General features: G+C 36.5%; 1 protein-coding gene across 2 annotated transcripts in view; it reads left to right on the top strand.

Annotated features, from left to right (window-relative positions):
- Nucleotides 1–645: 645 nt before the first annotated feature.
- LOC121425579 (huntingtin-like) overlaps nucleotides 646–19,740 on the top strand; it is a 56,962-nt gene continuing 37,867 nt past the window's right edge. The window contains exons 1-18 of one of the 2 annotated variants that reach the window (XM_041621672.1): nucleotides 646–863; nucleotides 2,650–2,733; nucleotides 3,140–3,260; nucleotides 4,524–4,583; nucleotides 4,854–5,000; nucleotides 7,698–7,769; nucleotides 8,654–8,795; nucleotides 9,192–9,373; nucleotides 11,449–11,659; nucleotides 12,128–12,664; nucleotides 13,067–13,288; nucleotides 13,982–14,146; nucleotides 15,942–16,036; nucleotides 16,793–16,932; nucleotides 17,240–17,300; nucleotides 18,125–18,225; nucleotides 18,550–18,817; nucleotides 19,334–19,506. In XM_041621672.1, coding sequence (XP_041477606.1) covers nucleotides 742–863; nucleotides 2,650–2,733; nucleotides 3,140–3,260; nucleotides 4,524–4,583; nucleotides 4,854–5,000; nucleotides 7,698–7,769; nucleotides 8,654–8,795; nucleotides 9,192–9,373; nucleotides 11,449–11,659; nucleotides 12,128–12,664; nucleotides 13,067–13,288; nucleotides 13,982–14,146; nucleotides 15,942–16,036; nucleotides 16,793–16,932; nucleotides 17,240–17,300; nucleotides 18,125–18,225; nucleotides 18,550–18,817; nucleotides 19,334–19,506 — 2,903 coding nt within the window. In that variant the 5' untranslated portion in view covers nucleotides 646–741. Of the gene's footprint in view, nucleotides 864–2,649; nucleotides 2,734–3,139; nucleotides 3,261–4,523; nucleotides 4,584–4,853; nucleotides 5,001–7,697; nucleotides 7,770–8,653; nucleotides 8,796–9,191; nucleotides 9,374–11,448; nucleotides 11,660–12,124; nucleotides 12,665–13,066; nucleotides 13,289–13,981; nucleotides 14,147–15,941; nucleotides 16,037–16,792; nucleotides 16,933–17,239; nucleotides 17,301–18,124; nucleotides 18,226–18,549; nucleotides 18,818–19,333; nucleotides 19,507–19,740 lie in introns of both variants that reach the window. The other variant, XM_041621671.1, reaches the window with a different exon arrangement.

The raw sequence follows: 19,740 nt of genomic DNA, 5'->3' as shown, positions 1-19,740 counted from the left end.
TTGAAATTCACCGAATATCACAGGCAAATAAATAATGGAATAACTTCGTGATTCTCATAAAATAATACAATTATAATGAAATGTATAGGACTAATTAATAAAATAATATCAAAATTAATTTTCCTGAATATAGATAGACAAATAGATAGTTTGAGAAGTTCGTTGTGTCAAGAGCCGAAATGTGATGGATACAAACGGCAAATGGCCTATCATTCAATCATAAAAAAAATCGATTAATAACTTATTATTTGTTGTGATTTAATATGTCCAAAAGTCTAAAAAAAATAACAAGATTGTTTGTTGTGTCTCAATATCACACAGCTGAATTCCCCCCTTTTTTGGGGGGGGGGGGGTTGCGAGACCTAGAATGATGTTCACGCCCCTTAGGGGTTAAAAAGTACAGAGAGCACACGCCCATTTTTTTTCGTGGTGATGTGCAGATGTACTCCATATCTCTATCTATATTCTATGATATAGTCCCACTATCTAAGTTATATTTGAAGAAAAAAAATTACTCAAGTTTTTATGTAAAACTGAGAACTCATCTTGCTTTTTAAATTGTCATCATACATTTACGAGCATTTTCACCATACAATAAATTTGCATCAACAAAATGCGAATCAGATATCTGCCGCCCTCTTACGATTGAAGATGATTAGCTATTTGATTGCCGATGAATTTGCTTGCGATGATGGTGGAAATTTCAAGATAATTAGTGAATTCTGACAACAACCGGTCATCATGAATCGAGCGGTCAGTGTATCAAACATGGAGAAGCTGGCCAGATCCTTTGAGGCCTTGAAAAATCACCAGCAGAGCTCGACATCAGTCGACGATACGACGAGCACTGGCAAAGATGCAAAGTGAGTATCGAGAATCACTCCCACTGACTGACTGTCACTGCACTGTGATTGAATGGAGATTGTGAATGTGTGAGGGGATCAATTGAATGGCAGAATGCACAATGAATGCAAATTGCAATGCCAAGCAATCGTAGGCGTGACTGTCATGACTGTGACTGTTGTGAGCCTTGTTGTTAGACAGTGTATGAAATGATATTGCACTAGCTTTTGCCTTTGCCAGGAGTAAAAAAGCATTTACTAAATTAGATATTTCACGACCACGGAGCTCGCGGAGCCAGGAATTGTGCCCATATACTAGTAGGAGGGTCAGAATTGCCACTTTCGCCCCTGAGATTTCTACCCCCCTTACATAAAAGTTCTAGCCCTAGATCATGTAGGCCTTAATGGGCTAGAACTTCATTTCCATCATCTATGCATTGATTACATTTTTAAAACAATGTAAATAAAAAACCCCCAAGAAATGTATGAGAAGATGGGATGTAAATAAACTTACCAATGTTTTACCAATAAGATGTTTAAATCGCCATCGCCATACAACTAATACAAGGTAAACAAAAATACAATGAAATAGAATCTAGAGACTGCTTAATATAACAATGTCTTATAATGCTTCCACCAATATGCAAATAATTGTAGGGTGGCCTTGGTCTAACATTTGGGCATGGTCTATCCCAACAGAGTTGTACATCATGCACGTGTTCACCCCTTGTTTGCCTGTATAGATGTGCCCTGAGCCAGATCACAATTTAAACCTTGGTAGTATACTTTGCATACATGTCTACTTGGTTTGCATGACAAAGAGAAACAATGAATATTCTAATAAAGCACAGACAACCAATAAAAGAAATTTATTAATATACATAGAACATAAATAGCTGCTACTGAATATTGGTGAACCTACATGTAAGTCTGTTGAAAGAACCAATGAGAGAATAAGAACTTGACTACTGTGAAGTATGTGTGAACATGAACAAGAGAGACAAGGATGGAAGGGTGAGTGTGGTATGGCGGAAAGAATGCAAAGAAGGTGATGGAAGAAAAATTGAATTTTGATGACTACATGTAACATACATGTAGGTGAGGGGATGGTTTATTTCCGATTCGTTTATTGCCAATTCGTCCAATTGCCAACTCTTCTACTATCATTTGGTGTATCGTCAGTTCATCCGCTCACCACATGGTCTACTTTCATTTAGTCTAATGCCATACTGTCTAATAACCAGTTGGTCCAATAGCCATTTAGTCCATATACCGTTTGGTCTAATTGTGCAAAATGAATGAAAATGAAATGGATATTAGACCAACTGGTTGGTCATAGACAAAATGGTGATTAGACGAAGTGATGATGGGACCAAATGGATTTGAAGAGGAAATGTTGAAGGATGGAATGGCATTAGATTAAATGAATGTAGACCATGTGGTGAGTAGACAAGTTTTCATTAGACATATTGGCAATTTACCGAGAGGATGATCAAAAATAGTACAAATCTATAGATAACTATTTCAGAACCCTGTTCACATTACAGCACTACATAATACAAAGTATGCAAGAATATTAGAATATATTATATAATATAAGAATATAAAAAGATATGAAAAGATCATTTCAAATGTAATAAAACATAAATAGAATAATACGAATGAGATAAATAGAACAGGTAAACAAGAATTACAAACGCTAGACTGACATGACATCAAATAAGTAGAAGGCACTGGTTTACCAGTACACTGCTTTGTTCCATTTTCCATGCTATTGTGTTATTCCTTGTCTTTTGCTTCTTTCTAGGAAAAAAGATGTAACACTAACCAAGAAGGATTACATTGCAAACCTGACTGTCATTGCAGAAGGGATTTCCACTGCTAATTTCAGGTATGAATTGTATCTTAGAATCTATTAATTAGCTAAAAAGTTTAGAATTGTATTTAGCTGTGCTTTTCTTCTCTATACATGTATGTTACCCCTCAAATATTTGAAGTAAAGTTTTGTGTGTTGCCCAGTAATTATATGTTTATCTTGAATTGTTTGGTATTAATTTTGGCGTAGACTTGGGAGTCCCAAGAAAAGATATAACACTTTGATACACCATTTGTATACATGTAATGCATCAAATTTTGAAAGTGCTTTTTGATACAAAAATTTTCTTCAGCAATTCGAGTCATACACATTTTGACAACAAAAGTAATCGTAAGGAAAGGTTTATCCATGACTAACAATGAATTCTTGAAAATAATACTTTGTAGATCATCTGAATATTTTTCCTAATTTCTCAATATAGAACTCTCGGAGAGTTCCCCAAATTTCTTGGGATTGCTATGGAGATATTTCTGACATCATGTAATGATAATGAATCAGATATCAGACTGAAAGCAGATGAGTGTCTCAACAAAGTCATAAAGGTAATGATGATGGTAATTAATTAGCCTCTTGGTATACACCCATGTTCGGTCTCATCCTACTTGGTCTATACCAAGTTCATCTACAATCAGTTTGTATACAAATTATTTGGTCTAATCAATGCCACTTATCCTGTATGATTAGATGAATTGCTTATGAAACAAATTTTAATTTGACCAAGTGTGTGACAGTATAGACGAAATAGAAATTAGACCATGTAGGCATTAGACTTAATGACAGTTGGTCTAGTGAGTCTTGACTTAAAATAATGGTTGGATCAACTCGCAATTTAGACCAATCATCTTAAATCATGATATTATACAATCTTAGAATTATTCCAATGTTTTTTTTTTTTAAGATGATGATATGGATCGTGGCCAATTGATTGGATTAAGAGCATTTGAGCAACCACACATTTATGTTTCCTAACAAGTAATTTTATGTTACTTAATTGAATTATTATGACTGATAATTGTTTGGAGATGATAGTGATTTATGACACAACAAGGATTGAGACCACATTTTGATTTAAAAAATATACACATCATTATTTTGAGCATTAGTATCTGCCTCAGAAATTTAAGATCTAATCAAAAGGGATCTTGTGTGGGTATTATCATTAATGCCTTCTCTGATCTTGATCAACTATTTTGTACCCGGGATGATTACTTACACATAATTATTACCCTTCACCATTTTATATTTTGATTACTCTTTTGTAAGACCTTGCAGTCAGTAATAATTTTACATATTATGAAATAGTTGTATTATTTCAAGGATCGCGATTGGCCAATACGCGTCACATGACATTCAACTTTGTTGTGCACTGCATGGCAGTGCAAAAGGTGCGCAACGAAAATTGACATTGCACGCTCAAGCAAACCAGTGCGGTAGAAGTCCCGGGAGAAGTCCAACAAAACTGTACTGTAACTTTTTAAAAATTTGTTTCTGTGTTGCTATTTTATAAAACAAATAATGCACTTGCTCTGTCGTGCATAAAAGTAAATGCAGAGAAAGCTCAGTTTCTTCAGATGGTGCACACTGGGCACTCGCCACCAGCGGCTCGTGCACAGTGCGGCACCTACATGTATCTAAAGAAACCTTGCATGCTCTGCATTTCCACTGACGCACTCGGCTGCATGCATTATTTGTATACACTTACATTATCAGCAAATCAAATTTTTATTATAATTCAAGACTTGTTTATTATTTCAGTAAGGTTGAATCATGTATTTTCTTTTGTTTTTCTTTGTTTTTAATTTCAGGCTTGCATGGAAAGCAGTTTAGGTCGGCTGCAGTTAGAGCTGTACAAAGAAATTAAGAAGGTAGGTGTTGATTATGTTTCAAGTGCTCAGAAAGTTAGTTCATAGATTTGATTGTGTAGATTTAAAAAAGTTTCTCCGAATTATTTCATTTTAGATAAATGTGAATGATTAAGAGGAAAAGATTAAGGATTTTTTTACACAGTTACATTCAAAACTATATACCATTTGTTACAGTTTAAAACAATAAATGAAAAAAGTATAAAGAAAAAAAATGTTTTTTTAATCATAGAGCTTAATGTAGCTAATGTAATGTATGGTATATACATCTAGAATGGACCTTCTCGAAGTCTTCGTGCAGCCCTATGGCGATTTGCAGAGATGGCCCACCTGATCCGGCCACAGAAATGCAGACCCTATGTCATCAATCTCCTACCAAGTATTGCTAGGATATCAAGGAGACCTGAAGATATTGTTCAGGTGAGAATGGGGTTATAACACATTATATGATATCACCCTGGAAGGAGAGCCAGCTCCCCTCTCCTCCAGCTACTGAGAGTTGAGGAGAATGACTTTCGGGCGAAGTTCCCTTCTGGTATATCTCCTTCAGTGGCGCTGTGCTCTTTGGTGATTTCTTTTTTTTTTGTGGGAATCATGTCAGCAGTATGTGTCCTTGATGGGATACAAACTGTATCTGGGGAATTGACCTGTTTTTGCCTTAGGCCTGTATTCTGAACTCTGGTTTAAATCAAACCCTGGTTTAAAATTGTGGTTTAAGTATGGAGAGCCAATTGGGGGCACAAATCCCTAGCAGTACACATCCAATTTATTAACTCATATGACACCCTGTTGGTCATCATTGTCTAGGAATGATAACTGAAGTATTTTTAGATATTTTTTTCTTCATTATAAAAGCAAAATGACACAAAATAGTAAACATAAGAATTATACAATATAAACAAAATTTTGGCTCCCCATAATTTTAGCACAGACTTAAAACGTAGTCTAAGTTAAACCCGACGTCAGAATACGGGCCTTAGTGTTTTAGCATTTAGTTTTCATTGTTGAACTTTAGAAGGAATGGCGATCTTAAGTAAATCTGCTCTACAGTGCGTATCAAAAAAAGTTTACACTTTGAAAAAGCAATGGGAATTGAAAAATATACAACATGTGGGTAATTTTTTCACATATAATCTTGGGTTTAGGTCTCATCTATCCAATGAAAGTAAAAGTTATGACAGAATGTTACACTTGAGTGAGTACTGTCCATTATTGTAAAGCTCGCAGAAATCTGTTTGCGCAGAAATGCTCGTTTTCACACTGTGTCAAGGGGAAAGGGCGAAATCAAACTTGCCCTGCGAAACATTTCTCATACATTTCTAATTGCACTTTTTGTCAATTGTAATAAATGGATACATTCAAGCATTTTGTGACAATTTTGCCACCAAAATTGAAATTTCAACACTTAAAAAGCACAACCTTTACCCTTTTTGTGCCAGCTGGATCTGAGCAAATAACTAAGTTTGAACAAAAGTTTATATCAGACATCTCCAACATTTTTTTCACTAAGTTTTTATCATTTAAAGTGGGTTTACATTTCATTTGTCATTTAATACTTGCTTCTCCACACTTTTTCCAAGCTTGACAATGATTAACAAAATGAAAATCAAGCCTGAGCCATTTCATGTAAATCACAGCTCAGTGTAAATCAAATATCGTCACGATGGCCTCTGAGGGTGGGGGAGTGGGGTGGGGCGCAATGCACTCTTCGAAGTGTTTTGGGCAAGGAAACAAGTTAAAAAGGTAAAAGATATCTTCAAATCAATTTTACTAGCTAAATTCAACATGTTCTTCATGATTAAGGTCTACTTTTATTCGCATAACTATTTCCAAGTTCTGCGCGAATCATTTTTCACTTTTCAAAAGTAAGTGGTACCCACTCAAGCGGAAATATTTTTCGACAGTTATATCGTCATTTGCTTAAATGGATCTGTACCAAAGTTAAAATGTGAAAAAATCTTCAGGATATTACAAATGTATAATTTTACAGGACTTTTTGTAAGTGTAACCTTTTTTTTGATACGCACTGTATATGCTTATTCAAATGAAGTAAACAGTGAGCTGTGGAAAACTAAATGCAAGTGAAGAAGGTGTTAAGTAAAGCAATGATTGCTGAGTTATCCTCTCTGCTGGATGTGAATCAGTTCACATGAATTATAATCCTGGCTGGGGTTCATAACACAAAGCCAAGAAATTGACCTCATCATTGATTTGTATTTTGATTGCACATACAAGTAGTGCTCAATGCAATTGAGCATTAAGATTACCCATACAATCAATTCGTCGGCGTTCATCCAAACTGTCGTATCAGTCAATTTTGGTCAAAAAATCAATTTTGAGTACAAGTCCTATTCTATTCATTACTAAATTTCTAGGCAGCAATTTATTTTAGTTTCTTAGATATGAGGGGATTTTCACGGGGATGCCGTACAAATTTTTAATAAAATGTGCAAATCCCATTGGAAATGGGTACAGTAGCAGAGCAATATGACGTTTTGACTGACCATGATTTGAATGTGCACGGTCAGCCAAACTGTCGTATCGGCCATCTGCACTGCATTCACTTTGCACATGAAAAGTGATACGACGTTTTGTCTGACCGCGCGCATTAAAATCGCGGTCAGGGTTGTTGTATTCCCTATGGCGTTTTTGTACAGGGGAAATATATACAACTCTAACCGAAATTACAAGCATGTAGCTCATTTGTGATATTTTCTCTGATCCTTGGTTTTGTGTAAAAATAAGGATACCATTGTCGAGCAATTGTCCTGGTATTTCCAACCATGTATTTTTATAGCAATGAATATGTTGTAAAGCTGGAGAAAATTTTAAACTTTGAAGCAGATTTTCTCTGAAATGGGTTTGCACCGTTGTATGTGTGATACGAAAGTTCGGATGACCGCCGATGATTTGTCAAGCTCTGTGTTATTCTACAGTCATACCAATGAAACTAGCTCTGAACTGGCCAATGATATGCCAATCAAAATATCATATTATAATAATGTTTGATTGATCCGCAGTCACTTTTATTGGTATGACTGTAGCATGAAGGGGCTCTGTGGTATTTTGTGCCATATAAATGTGGAATACATTAAATTCTTATTTTCTTACCAACAGGAGGCCTTGATGAATTTCCTCATCAAAACTCTTCCAGTCCTTGGATCTTTCCTCACGGACACTGAAGTCAAGGTAATCATTCATTTTATTTCGTTAACTTAAAATTCAAGTATTCTCTGTAAACATATTTAGTTTCTCCATACATACATAGCATCTCTTTTAAAATCTCTGATTAAATGTTGCTTTCTGTTTCTAGGGCCATGCAGGGTCAATATAATTATTTCATTACTATCTTTTCCATAAAATTTACTACACTATGGTAACTTTGCCATGCATTGGTAAGCACCATAGCTCAACAGCCATTTAAAATTGAAAGATTCCATGGAATTTACTTTTGTAAAAATACCATGATAGTGAATTTTCTACCATGGGCCCTCAATCATCATCATTACATTCTAAATACCCCTTTCATAAACCCATCCTCCAATTAGCCGCCTTAGAGTAATGCGGATAATTCAATAAAAATTACGTTCATAAACTCCAAAAATAATCTGTACTATTTTTACGAGCGCCCGTCCTGAAAAAGGCGGATAATCGTCATGACAAAAGCACACACCCCCTCCGATGCAGTTGCGTGTGAAAAGGGTGACCTTGTGACCGCTCCATAGCAATTATCCGCATTACTTTCGAAATGCGTTCATAAAGTCAAAATCTGGTCCCGATGCTGCTATTATGCGGATAATTGCAGCATCAAAATAATGCGGATAACTCTGGTCCTCCTCCGATTTTACGACCAAATTATGCTGCTATTAGCCGCATAATTGGGTTTATGAAAGGGGTATAAGTCTATCCCATCATCAAGTTGATTTGAATAAAAATAGAAAAATCAAACAAATATTGCACTGAATATGTAATAAAAACACTTATTTGCTAGCTTTTACAATCAAAATATACCACAAAAGTGTCTCCTAAAGGATGCATTGGAGATTATCTTAATTTCAAATCTTATCTACCAGAACCTGATGAAGGTATTGTTTCCAAACCTCAAGCATACGTCAGCCACTACAAGAAGAACAGCAGCAAGGTGTATTGTACTTATCTGTCAATACGGTCGCAAACCAGCTCTCTACTTCTCGTGGCTTGTGCAAGCTCTCCTCAGTAAGTTTCTATCCAGTCATCATGGAGACATGCCAGGGGCTTGTCGGAGATACAATTGTGTTTAAACATAAATAGGAAGATTGATCACATTTCTAAAATATGCACTTCTGATTGGTTAAAGATCAAATTGCATTTAATTTATGGAGTTGCATTTGATTGCACCTGTTTTTGCAAAGTGTCCCCATGACTTGATGGCCAAGACTTCATCAAAATCACAAGAAGAGTTATTAATTGATTAGTTCTTAAATTAATGCAATGCAGTAATAGGGTATATAATCATAAACATCTGATAGATTTTTTTCTCATTGATTGGGTATCCCCTTTAAAAAGGTCGATCTACTTTAGAATATAGTGCATCAGATTAAAAGGTTTTCAAATATTCTATTTCCTTTTCAGTGTTTGTAATACCAGTGAAGGAGAGTTTTCCAGTTCAGATCCACCTGGGTGTCCTGCTGTGCTTGCGTTACACCGTTCCTCATCTGGTCATCCAGAGGTCGAAGGAACAAGGGTTGAAGGGCAGCTTTGGGGTCACCAAGAAGGAAGAAGAGACAGGGGTCAAAGATGAACAACTTGTAAAGGTATGTTTACTTCATCAATATCATATTACTTTATGTACTTCCTGGCATGTAGGGCAGCAACAGAAGCTCTCCACTCCCGTCTGTCTTGGGCCATTCTCTGCAGTAATCCCCAGGTTTTCGGAGGATAGACATTTCGCCCTCCATGGTCCGTTGCCAGGTGTTCTTGGGTCGACCTCGTTTTCTCCTTCCTTCGGGGGTCCATTGCAGTGCTGTCCTTGTAATGTCCTCCGCTTTTTTCTTAATAATTACTTTATATGAAGCTCATATAAACATAAATTGAAGATTGAAATTAAATGATTCTTGTTGTCATGTCACTTATTTTGGCAAATTATTTAAATCAGGTTTTGTCATATTCACTCATAAAGTTGTTTCTAGAAGTCTTTGAAATTACCATCTTCATCAATGGTGTTATAAATGGCTGTAATTACTATCATCATCATAATCATCGTCATCATAATATCATCACAACATGTATGATCATTGCCAACACTTTCACCACCATTACTACATTGCTACCATCATAATCCATTAGAAAATTTCCCATTTTGCAAATGATAACGATAATAATATGTCCATTTATATAGTACAGTTATTATGTGCATATACTCAACTGCGCTTTAATACTTGGTATCATATTATTACCCCGGTTGTAGGTTGTAGCTGAGCCGCCATATAGCTCTAAAGCGTTCAATGAAAAATCCTACTGGGTACCCATTCACCTCACCTGGGTCGAGTACAGCACAATGTGGATAAATTTCTTGCTGAAGGACATTACGCCATGGTTGGGATTCGAACCCATGACCCAATGTTTCAAAGTCCGGATACTAATCCACTGGGCCACAACGCTCCACTAGTATTTAAACCACAATACAGCTTCAATGCACTTTCTGTCACAGGCATCCTCTGAATTTAGTCTTACTGCATCTTATATTCACTATACTTTTTCATGAAAGCTTTGAATTTCTTTTCTCCGTTATCCCATAGTTCCAATATTTCCATATTATTTCAAAGAATTTTCAACCAATATCCTTGCAAAGATTGTCCTGCTAATGATATAGATCTTCTATAGGACAGGAAAGGGAACACATATAATGCATGGATCAGTGTGTTGTCAGAGCAGTAATGTTTCTTAACTCTTTGTGCGTTCACCTGTAAACCCCCTGTTTGTTGCATTATTTTAGCAGTGATCCCCTCTATGCAGTATAATACACTCTGTTATTTAGAGTGCCATAACTTTTTATCTGATCATTTTGAAAGAAAATGTTGTGTAGCAAACTTGAAGAGTGTTTCCTGGGCTTATCGTATATAAATTTATTGGATAAATTAAGGAAAAATGTATAGTAAATTACATTTTCTAAATGCTTTCTCGTAATACTTCCAACAAAATTTAGCCCCCCCCCCCTTTTACTTTGGTTCTTGTGTTAGTGGCATGATTTTTATTTATCCACTTGGACTGTTCATGACATAAGCTTTGTATTGATACCAAAATCATGATAATCTGATAAAAATAGCCCATATATAGTGGAAAATAAAAGAGAGTAAATTTTTGCCTGGTCAAGGTACTGTACTCCATTGAAAGGGTCTCATTCACATTCGTGCCATGAGTCACAGACTCCTAACAATAAACCTGGCCATGGTATTGTTTGTTAGGAAGGTTTTATTGATTTTCTCCTCTCCTTTTTCAATGAACTTCCTGGCTGTGAGCAGGATGTATTGATTTTTTGGGAAAACTCAACGATTCTGTAATTTTTAAACTGCGATAATCCGTCGAACGCTAAACTAATGTCGCACGCGCGATCGATCGGTACACATGTACGGTATACACAAACGCCAGGCTGTACATTGTAGCTAGGCATGCTCCGGGACATGCAATTGTTCAAAAAACAATGGGACAGGGGACGTCTATGGGAAATGTGTGGTTGTGCAAAAATGCGAACGAAACACGCCTACGGATGTGCAATAATGTGAATGTAACACATGAAGAGTTAACTTGGTGTATTGTTGGTGTATCCAGATTGTATGCTGAATCACTTGTTGAAGTAAACAAATCCTTGTTTGATTTTATTTTCAAACAGATTTATGAATACTTGATCCACTGTACCAAACATGCTGACCACAATGTCCTAACTGCAACACTAGATGCCCTTCAGCAACTCTTGAAGGACCCACCCAAACCTTTGCTGGACATCCTAATGTCCAAGAAAGGGATTGCAAGGGTCAGCATCTATGAGGACAAGGAGAAAGCATCACCCAAGCATGGAGAAGGACCTACTGCAACAGCTACAGGTAGGAATACTGGAAGTATAGGATGAAACATGGGGAGAAGTTTACATGTAGAACCACAGTTCTTAAGTGCTTTTTAGTTGTCAGTTTTGGTAAAATTTAATAGCCCCACACCTATTCATTCAGTGGAAATCCCATGTTAAAGTTGAAGAGATTTAGTTGATATTCAGTTCAATTTAAAAATGTTCAATTAAAAATGTTCATTATGTTAAAATGCTATATATATATATACATATATATATATATATATATATATTAACTGTAGTCTACTCCTAATCTCTTTCCATTCTTCTTTCTTACATTACTTCTTCCTTTGTATACATTTCTCTCTGAATCCCATTCCCAGTATTATACATTGATATACACTGTACGTTGTTGTTTTTTACTGTCTGTTTGTATACTGAATTTTTTTAAAGATTTAGATGGATTGTATAGCACATTGGATATACATGTATTAATTTCTCACAGAAGCAGAAGAAGGTAGCACTTTCACATCCGACTCGGGACTCGATGAAGACCAGTACTCTACATCAGCACCGTCAGAGACCTCATCTTCTGGTCTCGCCACCACACCCACCTCCACCCCGTATTCCTCCACCAGTCTAGAATCCATCCCCTCCTCTCTCTACTCCGCCACTCGGTCAGACCGCACCTCTAGGGATCTCTCCGCTTTTGGTGACCAAAGCAGCGCCAGTCTTGCCGATCTGGAACCTGAGAACTCGGAGCTCATCGTAGACGATGGAACGTCGGATTATTCGAACATGGCAATCGGTGGTGAGGAGGACAACGTGGGTGATGTCGGCAGGATAGGGGGTGGGATGGAGAATGGTGGAGAAGCCATAGAGCAAGCGGTTGAAGCAAATGATTATGCTGCTACAACGCCCTCTAGTGATGAGATCTTGGATAGTCCAGGGGATACAGATGACATCAGTCCTATACGAGAGAGAACTGCCACCATAGATGAAGGCTCTCCTGATGTAGAAGTGAAGTTTAGAGCTGGAGATATTGGTGAGTTCATGCAGGTTTAGGGTTCAAAGCTACCTTTAAACTCAAGGATGATTGTTATGATATCACTAGAAATCTAAAGAAAGTGAGTTCTTGCATATTTTAAGCAAGGCAAAAGTTTTGAAGTGATGAAAATAGCTTAAAATTAGGCCCGAGTCTAACCGGTTGGTCGACTGGTGCCGCCCAAGGCTTCCTGTCACCGATGCATTTTTATGCATACTGGTAGACCAATAAAATAAAAGGAAAAGTTCAGAAATTTTCAATGTCAAAGGTTTTGACACTTAACACGTTTAAGAGCTTTTTCCCCAAAAGTTTTGTATGATATTAGTTTTCACTCAAGTGGGACCATGTTTGGGGATGTCTTAGTCTGCACAAAGCAAATGCAGTGCTTATCATTCATATCAGGATCGTATACGGATGAGGACTTGCCACTGCGTCATCTTCTACGTCTACTCTCCAGCTCTTTCCTGCTGACCGGCTATCAGGGGTCACTTATACCTGACCGCAAGGCAAGGGTCAGTGTCAAGGTATTGGCCATGGGCTGTGCTAGTCATATCATTGGCATGTACCCAAGAGTCTTCTTTGACCATCTCTTCAAAGGAACAGAACAGGGAGTGAAAGTAGAGGGTGAGTGAAACAGTAGGGTTTGATATATATGTACGTAGGCTACGAAACCTCATACTTATAGAAAGTTCAATCCTCTGGGGCCTGTTGCAATAGTTTTGCATTTAATTTCAACTCTCAGCATCAAATGCATGTCCCAGCTGCACGCTTCAGATTGGCTGAAAAGCACATCGCGTTTTATTTTATAAGATGTGATTGATTGCATTTTTTTTCTGCCATGTGCCCCAGGAGATGAAAACAAATATAGTTGTCATTAATCTATTTTATTTATTTATTTTTTTTTTCTTCTCTTTGATATGAAATAATGGCTTTATTTTAAGATAGTCAGTTTTGATTTTCAGAGGAGCTAGATTATCTAGTCATGCAAATGAATTAAAATATTATTAGGGTTGCATGATAAATTAATAAGATTTTTGTAATATGTGTTAAAAGTATTTACAGATATCAATCCGTTTTGAAAAGCATAAAATCCAAGTGGTATTATTGAATTTATGTAGTATTTGTGAAAAATAATTCTTCTGAAATATATCCAAATCTCTCAAAATATAAATAAATTAAACTGAATTAAAAGAAAGAATAAACAAATGCAATAAGAAATGAATTATGAATTGAAATGAAGAAAAAATTATGATCTAGTAATTGAATTAATTGATCGTTTGGTAAGTCAACAAATCAATCAATTATCTTGATTGACAGATGAGCAATACATCCGTGACCTTCTCCTGTATGTGGGTCACTCAGACCCCCAGCTGAGAGGACAAACCTTGATGCTGATTGGTCAACTGTTGCATGCCTCTCTGATTGAATCCAACTACCAGTATACTGATTGGTGCTGGCAGATATGTGGAGAAACCAATACAGGTAAGCCAGTATTGTAAGAATGGAATTGATTGAGGGGGGGGGGGTGTCTCACAAAGATGTTTAAGTTATTAACAACTTTATGCATGACTGGAATATGATAAGACAGATGGGTCGCTCAATCAAATTAATTACACATATTGAAATATACACAGCCCTGTTGCATAAAATGACTTAAGGTAACTCTGCCTAAGTCAAATCTCAGGACCACATAAATCTTTTTCGACTTGGGCAAAATTCAACTTACGGAAGATAAATAACACATATTTGGGATAATGTAGTCTCGTTATTGCTTTTACTTAACCGTAAAAAGACTGGGGGGGGCCTTTTAGGCCCCCCCCCTGTACATAAATCGCGATAACTTTTTTGCGCATGAAGCGTTCGCGCCGCCATTTCATGACTTTTTTCTCTTGAGTTTTGCGCAACTTTTGATACCAAATTTGTATACCCCCATGCCACGGTTGCGGAGTTACGTAACATTTTCGTATCACATGTCACGTAAGAAATTGAAATTTGTATTCGTTTGTGTGTAAAGTGTATGGTATTTGAATGAATGTTATACACATTGTTTTCTAACTACATTTTTATTTGTTTCTTTCTATATTATGTCACTTGTGAATTCAAGTAGCAGTTCTAGGATATGAAAATAATGAAAAACATTGCATAAAAAATAAAGAAATACATAAGAAATGCAAAATAAAGAAATACATAAGAAATTAAAATCAAAGAAAAACATAAGAAAAGTAGTGCAAAATACCAGAATAGCTTGCACAACTATATTCTTGGGTGCAGGAAACACTGAATAGACAAGTAATGTCACACTTTAGTTGATTATGCTATAATTGATATTGAATAAGTTATATATTACACAAACCCAAAATATATCTAGAATACTCAAGAATTTGCAAACAGGAATTTATGGACCGCAATAGGTACCAAAATATGAAAAATTCAATTTTTTGATAAAAATTTGCATATTCGCATAATTAATTATGAATATAATTTGCATAAATTATGTGATATCTCCTATGCTTTGTTTTCACCAGCTAGTGTACATGTAACACATCACTTGTGTATCTTCCAAGATTGCTTTGTCTCATTGCAAGAGAGTGTAATGCAATAAAACATGCCAATTATTGTATTTCTCTACATAATGCATGCGGAGTACTTATTTGCATATTTAGTAATTACTAATTTGCATAAGCATATCTAATAATTCAAGCATGAAATAACACAATTCCATGATAAACAACCTCTTCTTACAGCTGAAAACCTTGCAACGGGAATTTATGGACCGCAATAGGTACCAAAGTATGAAAAATTCAATTTTTTGATGAAAATTTGCATATTCGCATAATTAATTATGCATATATTGAAAAATACAATGAATATCAGTATTTTGACTATGTTTTCTTTTAGAGGACATGACAAAGGATGTGTGTGCCAAATTTGGTTGCGATCGGACGACCAACGGCCGAGATCTTGGGGGGGGGGCCCAAAAGGCCCCCCCAGTTTTTCTAGCCTCCAAAATAGCCCAGTCTTTTTAGGGTTAAATGTATGCAATTATTTGATCTGTAGAAGGTCGATTTTTGCAGAGTGGACTGTACTATGGTATTTTAGTAGTCTAATGGTAAGTGCCATGAAATCAGATACCAACAGTCAGCAAAGAGGAAAGACTCAACGGAAGTTATCATTGGATGGTGAAGTTGTTAACTTTTATGTCAAGTAACATGATATATGTGAAGTCGCTGCCAATTTTCAGAAATTTTTCTGAAGACTATTTTGTTCTTCTTTTCAGATCCAGTAAGCATTGAGTATCTTGTGTCCCTGCTCTCTTCAGCTGTCTCTGATGATTCTTCTGTCACTGCAAGAAGTATATGTCAAGCTTCCAAGGTATGTATCATCATCATCGTCATCACCACCACCATCATTATAATTGTCATCTTCATCATCACCATCATCATCATCATCCTCAGCATCATCATCATCATAATCACCACTATCATTATTGTCACCATCACCACCACCACCATCATCATCATCATCATCATCAACATCATCAACATCATCATCATAATCACCACTATCATTACTGTCACCATCACCACCATCATCATCATCATCATTAAAATCATCATCATCACCATCAACATCAAGAACAACATCGATATCATCCATGATCTTCATCATCATTATTAATCATCATCATCATCATTATTATCACCACCATCGTCATCACCACTACCATTTTCATATTTATAATAAACAGTTCTTGTCTAGCTCACATTAACACATTATAATGCAATGTCTCTTAGCTGAAGTAATTGGATTTTATTGTTTTGGCTTTACAGTACGCAAGCACTTCATGGGATTGATTCCTGCTTGGTACTCATTTACCTCACCTGGCTTGAGTGCAGTACAATGTGGATGAATATCTTGCGAAGGAAATTCTGCTATGGCTGGGATTTGAATCTACAATCCTCTCTTTCAATGTTTGGAGACTAATCCACTGGACCACAATGCTCTGAATAATTCATTATCCTTCTTTTTAAGTCTTCATGATTCTTTGGTTCATTTTGTAGCATTGAAATTTTACTAGTAAGAACTCACTTCAGTGAACTTTACTATGGAGTTTATATCTTTGTACAGCTGTGCCTTCAAGAGCTATGCAGAAGTTGTCATGGCAGCCTTGGCCTGACGTTGACCTATGACCTATTGAAATTAACCAGCACAACCTATTGGTTGGTACAAGTGGAGTTGCTGGAATTGATCAGTGGATTTGACTTCAAGTAAGTGATGCTAGGTGGAAGCTGTTTATAGATGTATATTCTAGTGCCACTGCTTTATGTTTATGCTTGAGTATGCCTATTTGAGATTCTTATTGACCAAACACAAGCTTTTCACTATTCTACAGTACTAACAACATTAGCCTTCAAAATATGTGTAATTATGTAGAAAAAATTGTTAATATTAATAATTTTTTATCTTTATTGTGTTCTCTCATTCTCTGAATTTTTTTGTTTGTCCCTTCCTTATTGCTTTTTTTTATTTGTCTTCTATCTTCTTTCTCACTTTTCCTCTTTGATTCATCTACAGATTGCTTCACTATCTTGAGTCAAGGAAAGTGGAAGAATTGAGGAGGGGATATACATTTATGGTGAGATATGATTGCGATCTGTGATTCGTGAGTGGATGAGTGGAAGCAATCAAGACATACATATGAGTGCAATTTATCATGATGTGTAGAGGCAATTAAAGCAGTGGAGAGCTAGAGCCAGCAACATTTCATTACATCTTTACCTGTTTGCTACAGGAACTCGGTGTTCCATGTACATATGCAATTGACAATTCAGTGTTGTAGCCCAAACTAAAAATTAAGGCCACGGCCGGGCATCAAGGCTGTACAGCACCGGTATTTAATGTGTTAAGAAAGCCTCCCACCTTTGTTTCAAAGTAGAAATATACCTGAGTCTTCCCAAATCGGTGATGTCTCATGCAGTGGGGGGGGGGGGGGGGAGAATCTGTGGCTTACAGAGATTATTTTTAGTGATTGTCCTCTCTTAACATACTCTGCACTCTTGACTGGATGTGTTACATCCACAACCCTTCAAGAATGGAGTTGCACAAAAGGTTTAGGATACAATCTATAGTTTTCTGATGTTCTATACATGAACAATAACTAAACTTGTAAGATAATTGACAGGCCTTTATCAAGAAACAGGATTAGATTACTGTCAATCTGTCAAATTCAAACTTTCATAAGAATCAATCCGTGAAAATTAATGCAATAGTCAGGACACCTTTTGAGATTGAATGCTAGAATGACAGCGCAATATGATTCATATTCTTGAATCCAAGTTTTTGACAGGCTTTAAAATTATGGTACTACCTGAAAGCATGTTACTATGATGCTGTGTGCTGTATAAAAATTGAACATCATTATTCAATTCGTGATTGTTTATTGGTCTTCTATTGATACAGAGGGAAGATATACAAAGAGTAGTCCTAGAGGAGGTTGTCTTCAAGCTCTTAGGAAGCGAAGATGGCAGGGTCAGAACTGCTGCTGGAGATGCACTCTCCAAGTAAGTCAAGAGCCTGCCTATCACATTCTCCTTTTAATGATAATTCTGCTATTTCTATAATTCTGTTGATATTTTTCTTCTGAAACTGTATTTGTGTGCTGATTTTGATTAAAGAAGATAATTAAAGGTTATCATTTCAACATTTGACAATAACAAGGAGGTTTTCTCTTTCCTGCGGATGCCATGTTCAAAGTTTACAAGCTATAGAATTTTATTGACCATGAATTTATGTCCACCATGAATCAATATTCACAGGAAATGTTCTTTCAACAAGATAGGATTTGATCATTGCATACTTTGATCAATGCATTTATCTATGTGTAGACTTGTCCCAAAGCTGTTCTATCCAGTGGACCAACCCCACCAAGAATCCATCTCATCCTTAGCCAAGACCCAAGTCACCCGGTACCTGGACCCTGTGATGAGGGACCTCCAGCCCTACACACCTGCCATCACGTCCACCATGGATAACCTACCAGTATTTCACAGCAAAGCTCCAGAGGGAGGATGCACATTCTCTGAATCTGCCTTCTCCAGAATGGTGGCTGTTCTCTTTGATGTAATGAGTAACACCATGTCAAGATATAGCACTGTAAGTTGTATTCTTAATTTTCTCTATTCTACATTGTTCCTCACGGGGTACTTCATGCTTCATAATGATTTTACGATTTTCTTAACAACTGTAGTATATTCCTTATGCTAACTACTCTTTTATCTGCTCATCACTGCCGGGACTTCTTAACTCATCTACTCTGCTGCTCCAAGTCATCAAATTGATCTGGTTTTTACTCCTTTTCAGGTATTCACCTTTTATCATGATAGATACTTTTCACTTTCACCTTTCTCTTCTTGCCTTTCAATACCCATCTATTATCACTTAACCATCCAACTATCTTTTTCAGGACTAAGTATGTGATAAACCGTAAGCCTCCTCTACATTCGTAGAAGATATGTAATTTGACAATTTCAATAGTATCATTACTTTAATTTGATATTTGACACATATTGAATATTCATATGAAATACAAACATCAGTTGTCAGTGAAGTTGTACAGGATTGCTGTGTCACAAATACATAACATATATTTTGTTTGGTTTCCAAATACAGTATGGCTGTGTACGTGCCCTTGCCCGACTATCGGGCAGTTTTCCAGTGACAGTCCACCCCAGTGCTTGGGGATGTTCACAGAACCTTTCATCTTTGTCTCGCTCTCATGAAGGATCTCATCCTAAGCTACAGAGACAGAGTAGTCTTACATACAAAGGAGGTTCAGGAACGAGGTTAGTGAGATGTAATCATTTGGTTGAATTATTTTAAATCTAAATCATTTGCAGAAGGGTAACTGATCACCCTAGCCTGAGGGATGCTCCCAGAATTGGAAATACCCTTACTCACCGTAAAGTGGCAGAGTAATTATCTGGTTTTTCCTACCTATCTGGAACAGTTCAAAGCTTCACTCAAGAATGTGATTCTCAGCCATGCATTCAAAGGCATACATTTTAAGAGTCGGCACC

The sequence above is a fragment of the Lytechinus variegatus genome, chromosome 12, assembly GCF_018143015.1.
Source record: "Lytechinus variegatus isolate NC3 chromosome 12, Lvar_3.0, whole genome shotgun sequence".
Lineage (NCBI taxonomy): Eukaryota > Metazoa > Echinodermata > Echinoidea > Temnopleuroida > Toxopneustidae > Lytechinus > Lytechinus variegatus.
The sequence above is the reverse complement of the archived record's forward strand: the minus strand, read 5'-3'. Positions and strand labels throughout refer to the sequence as shown.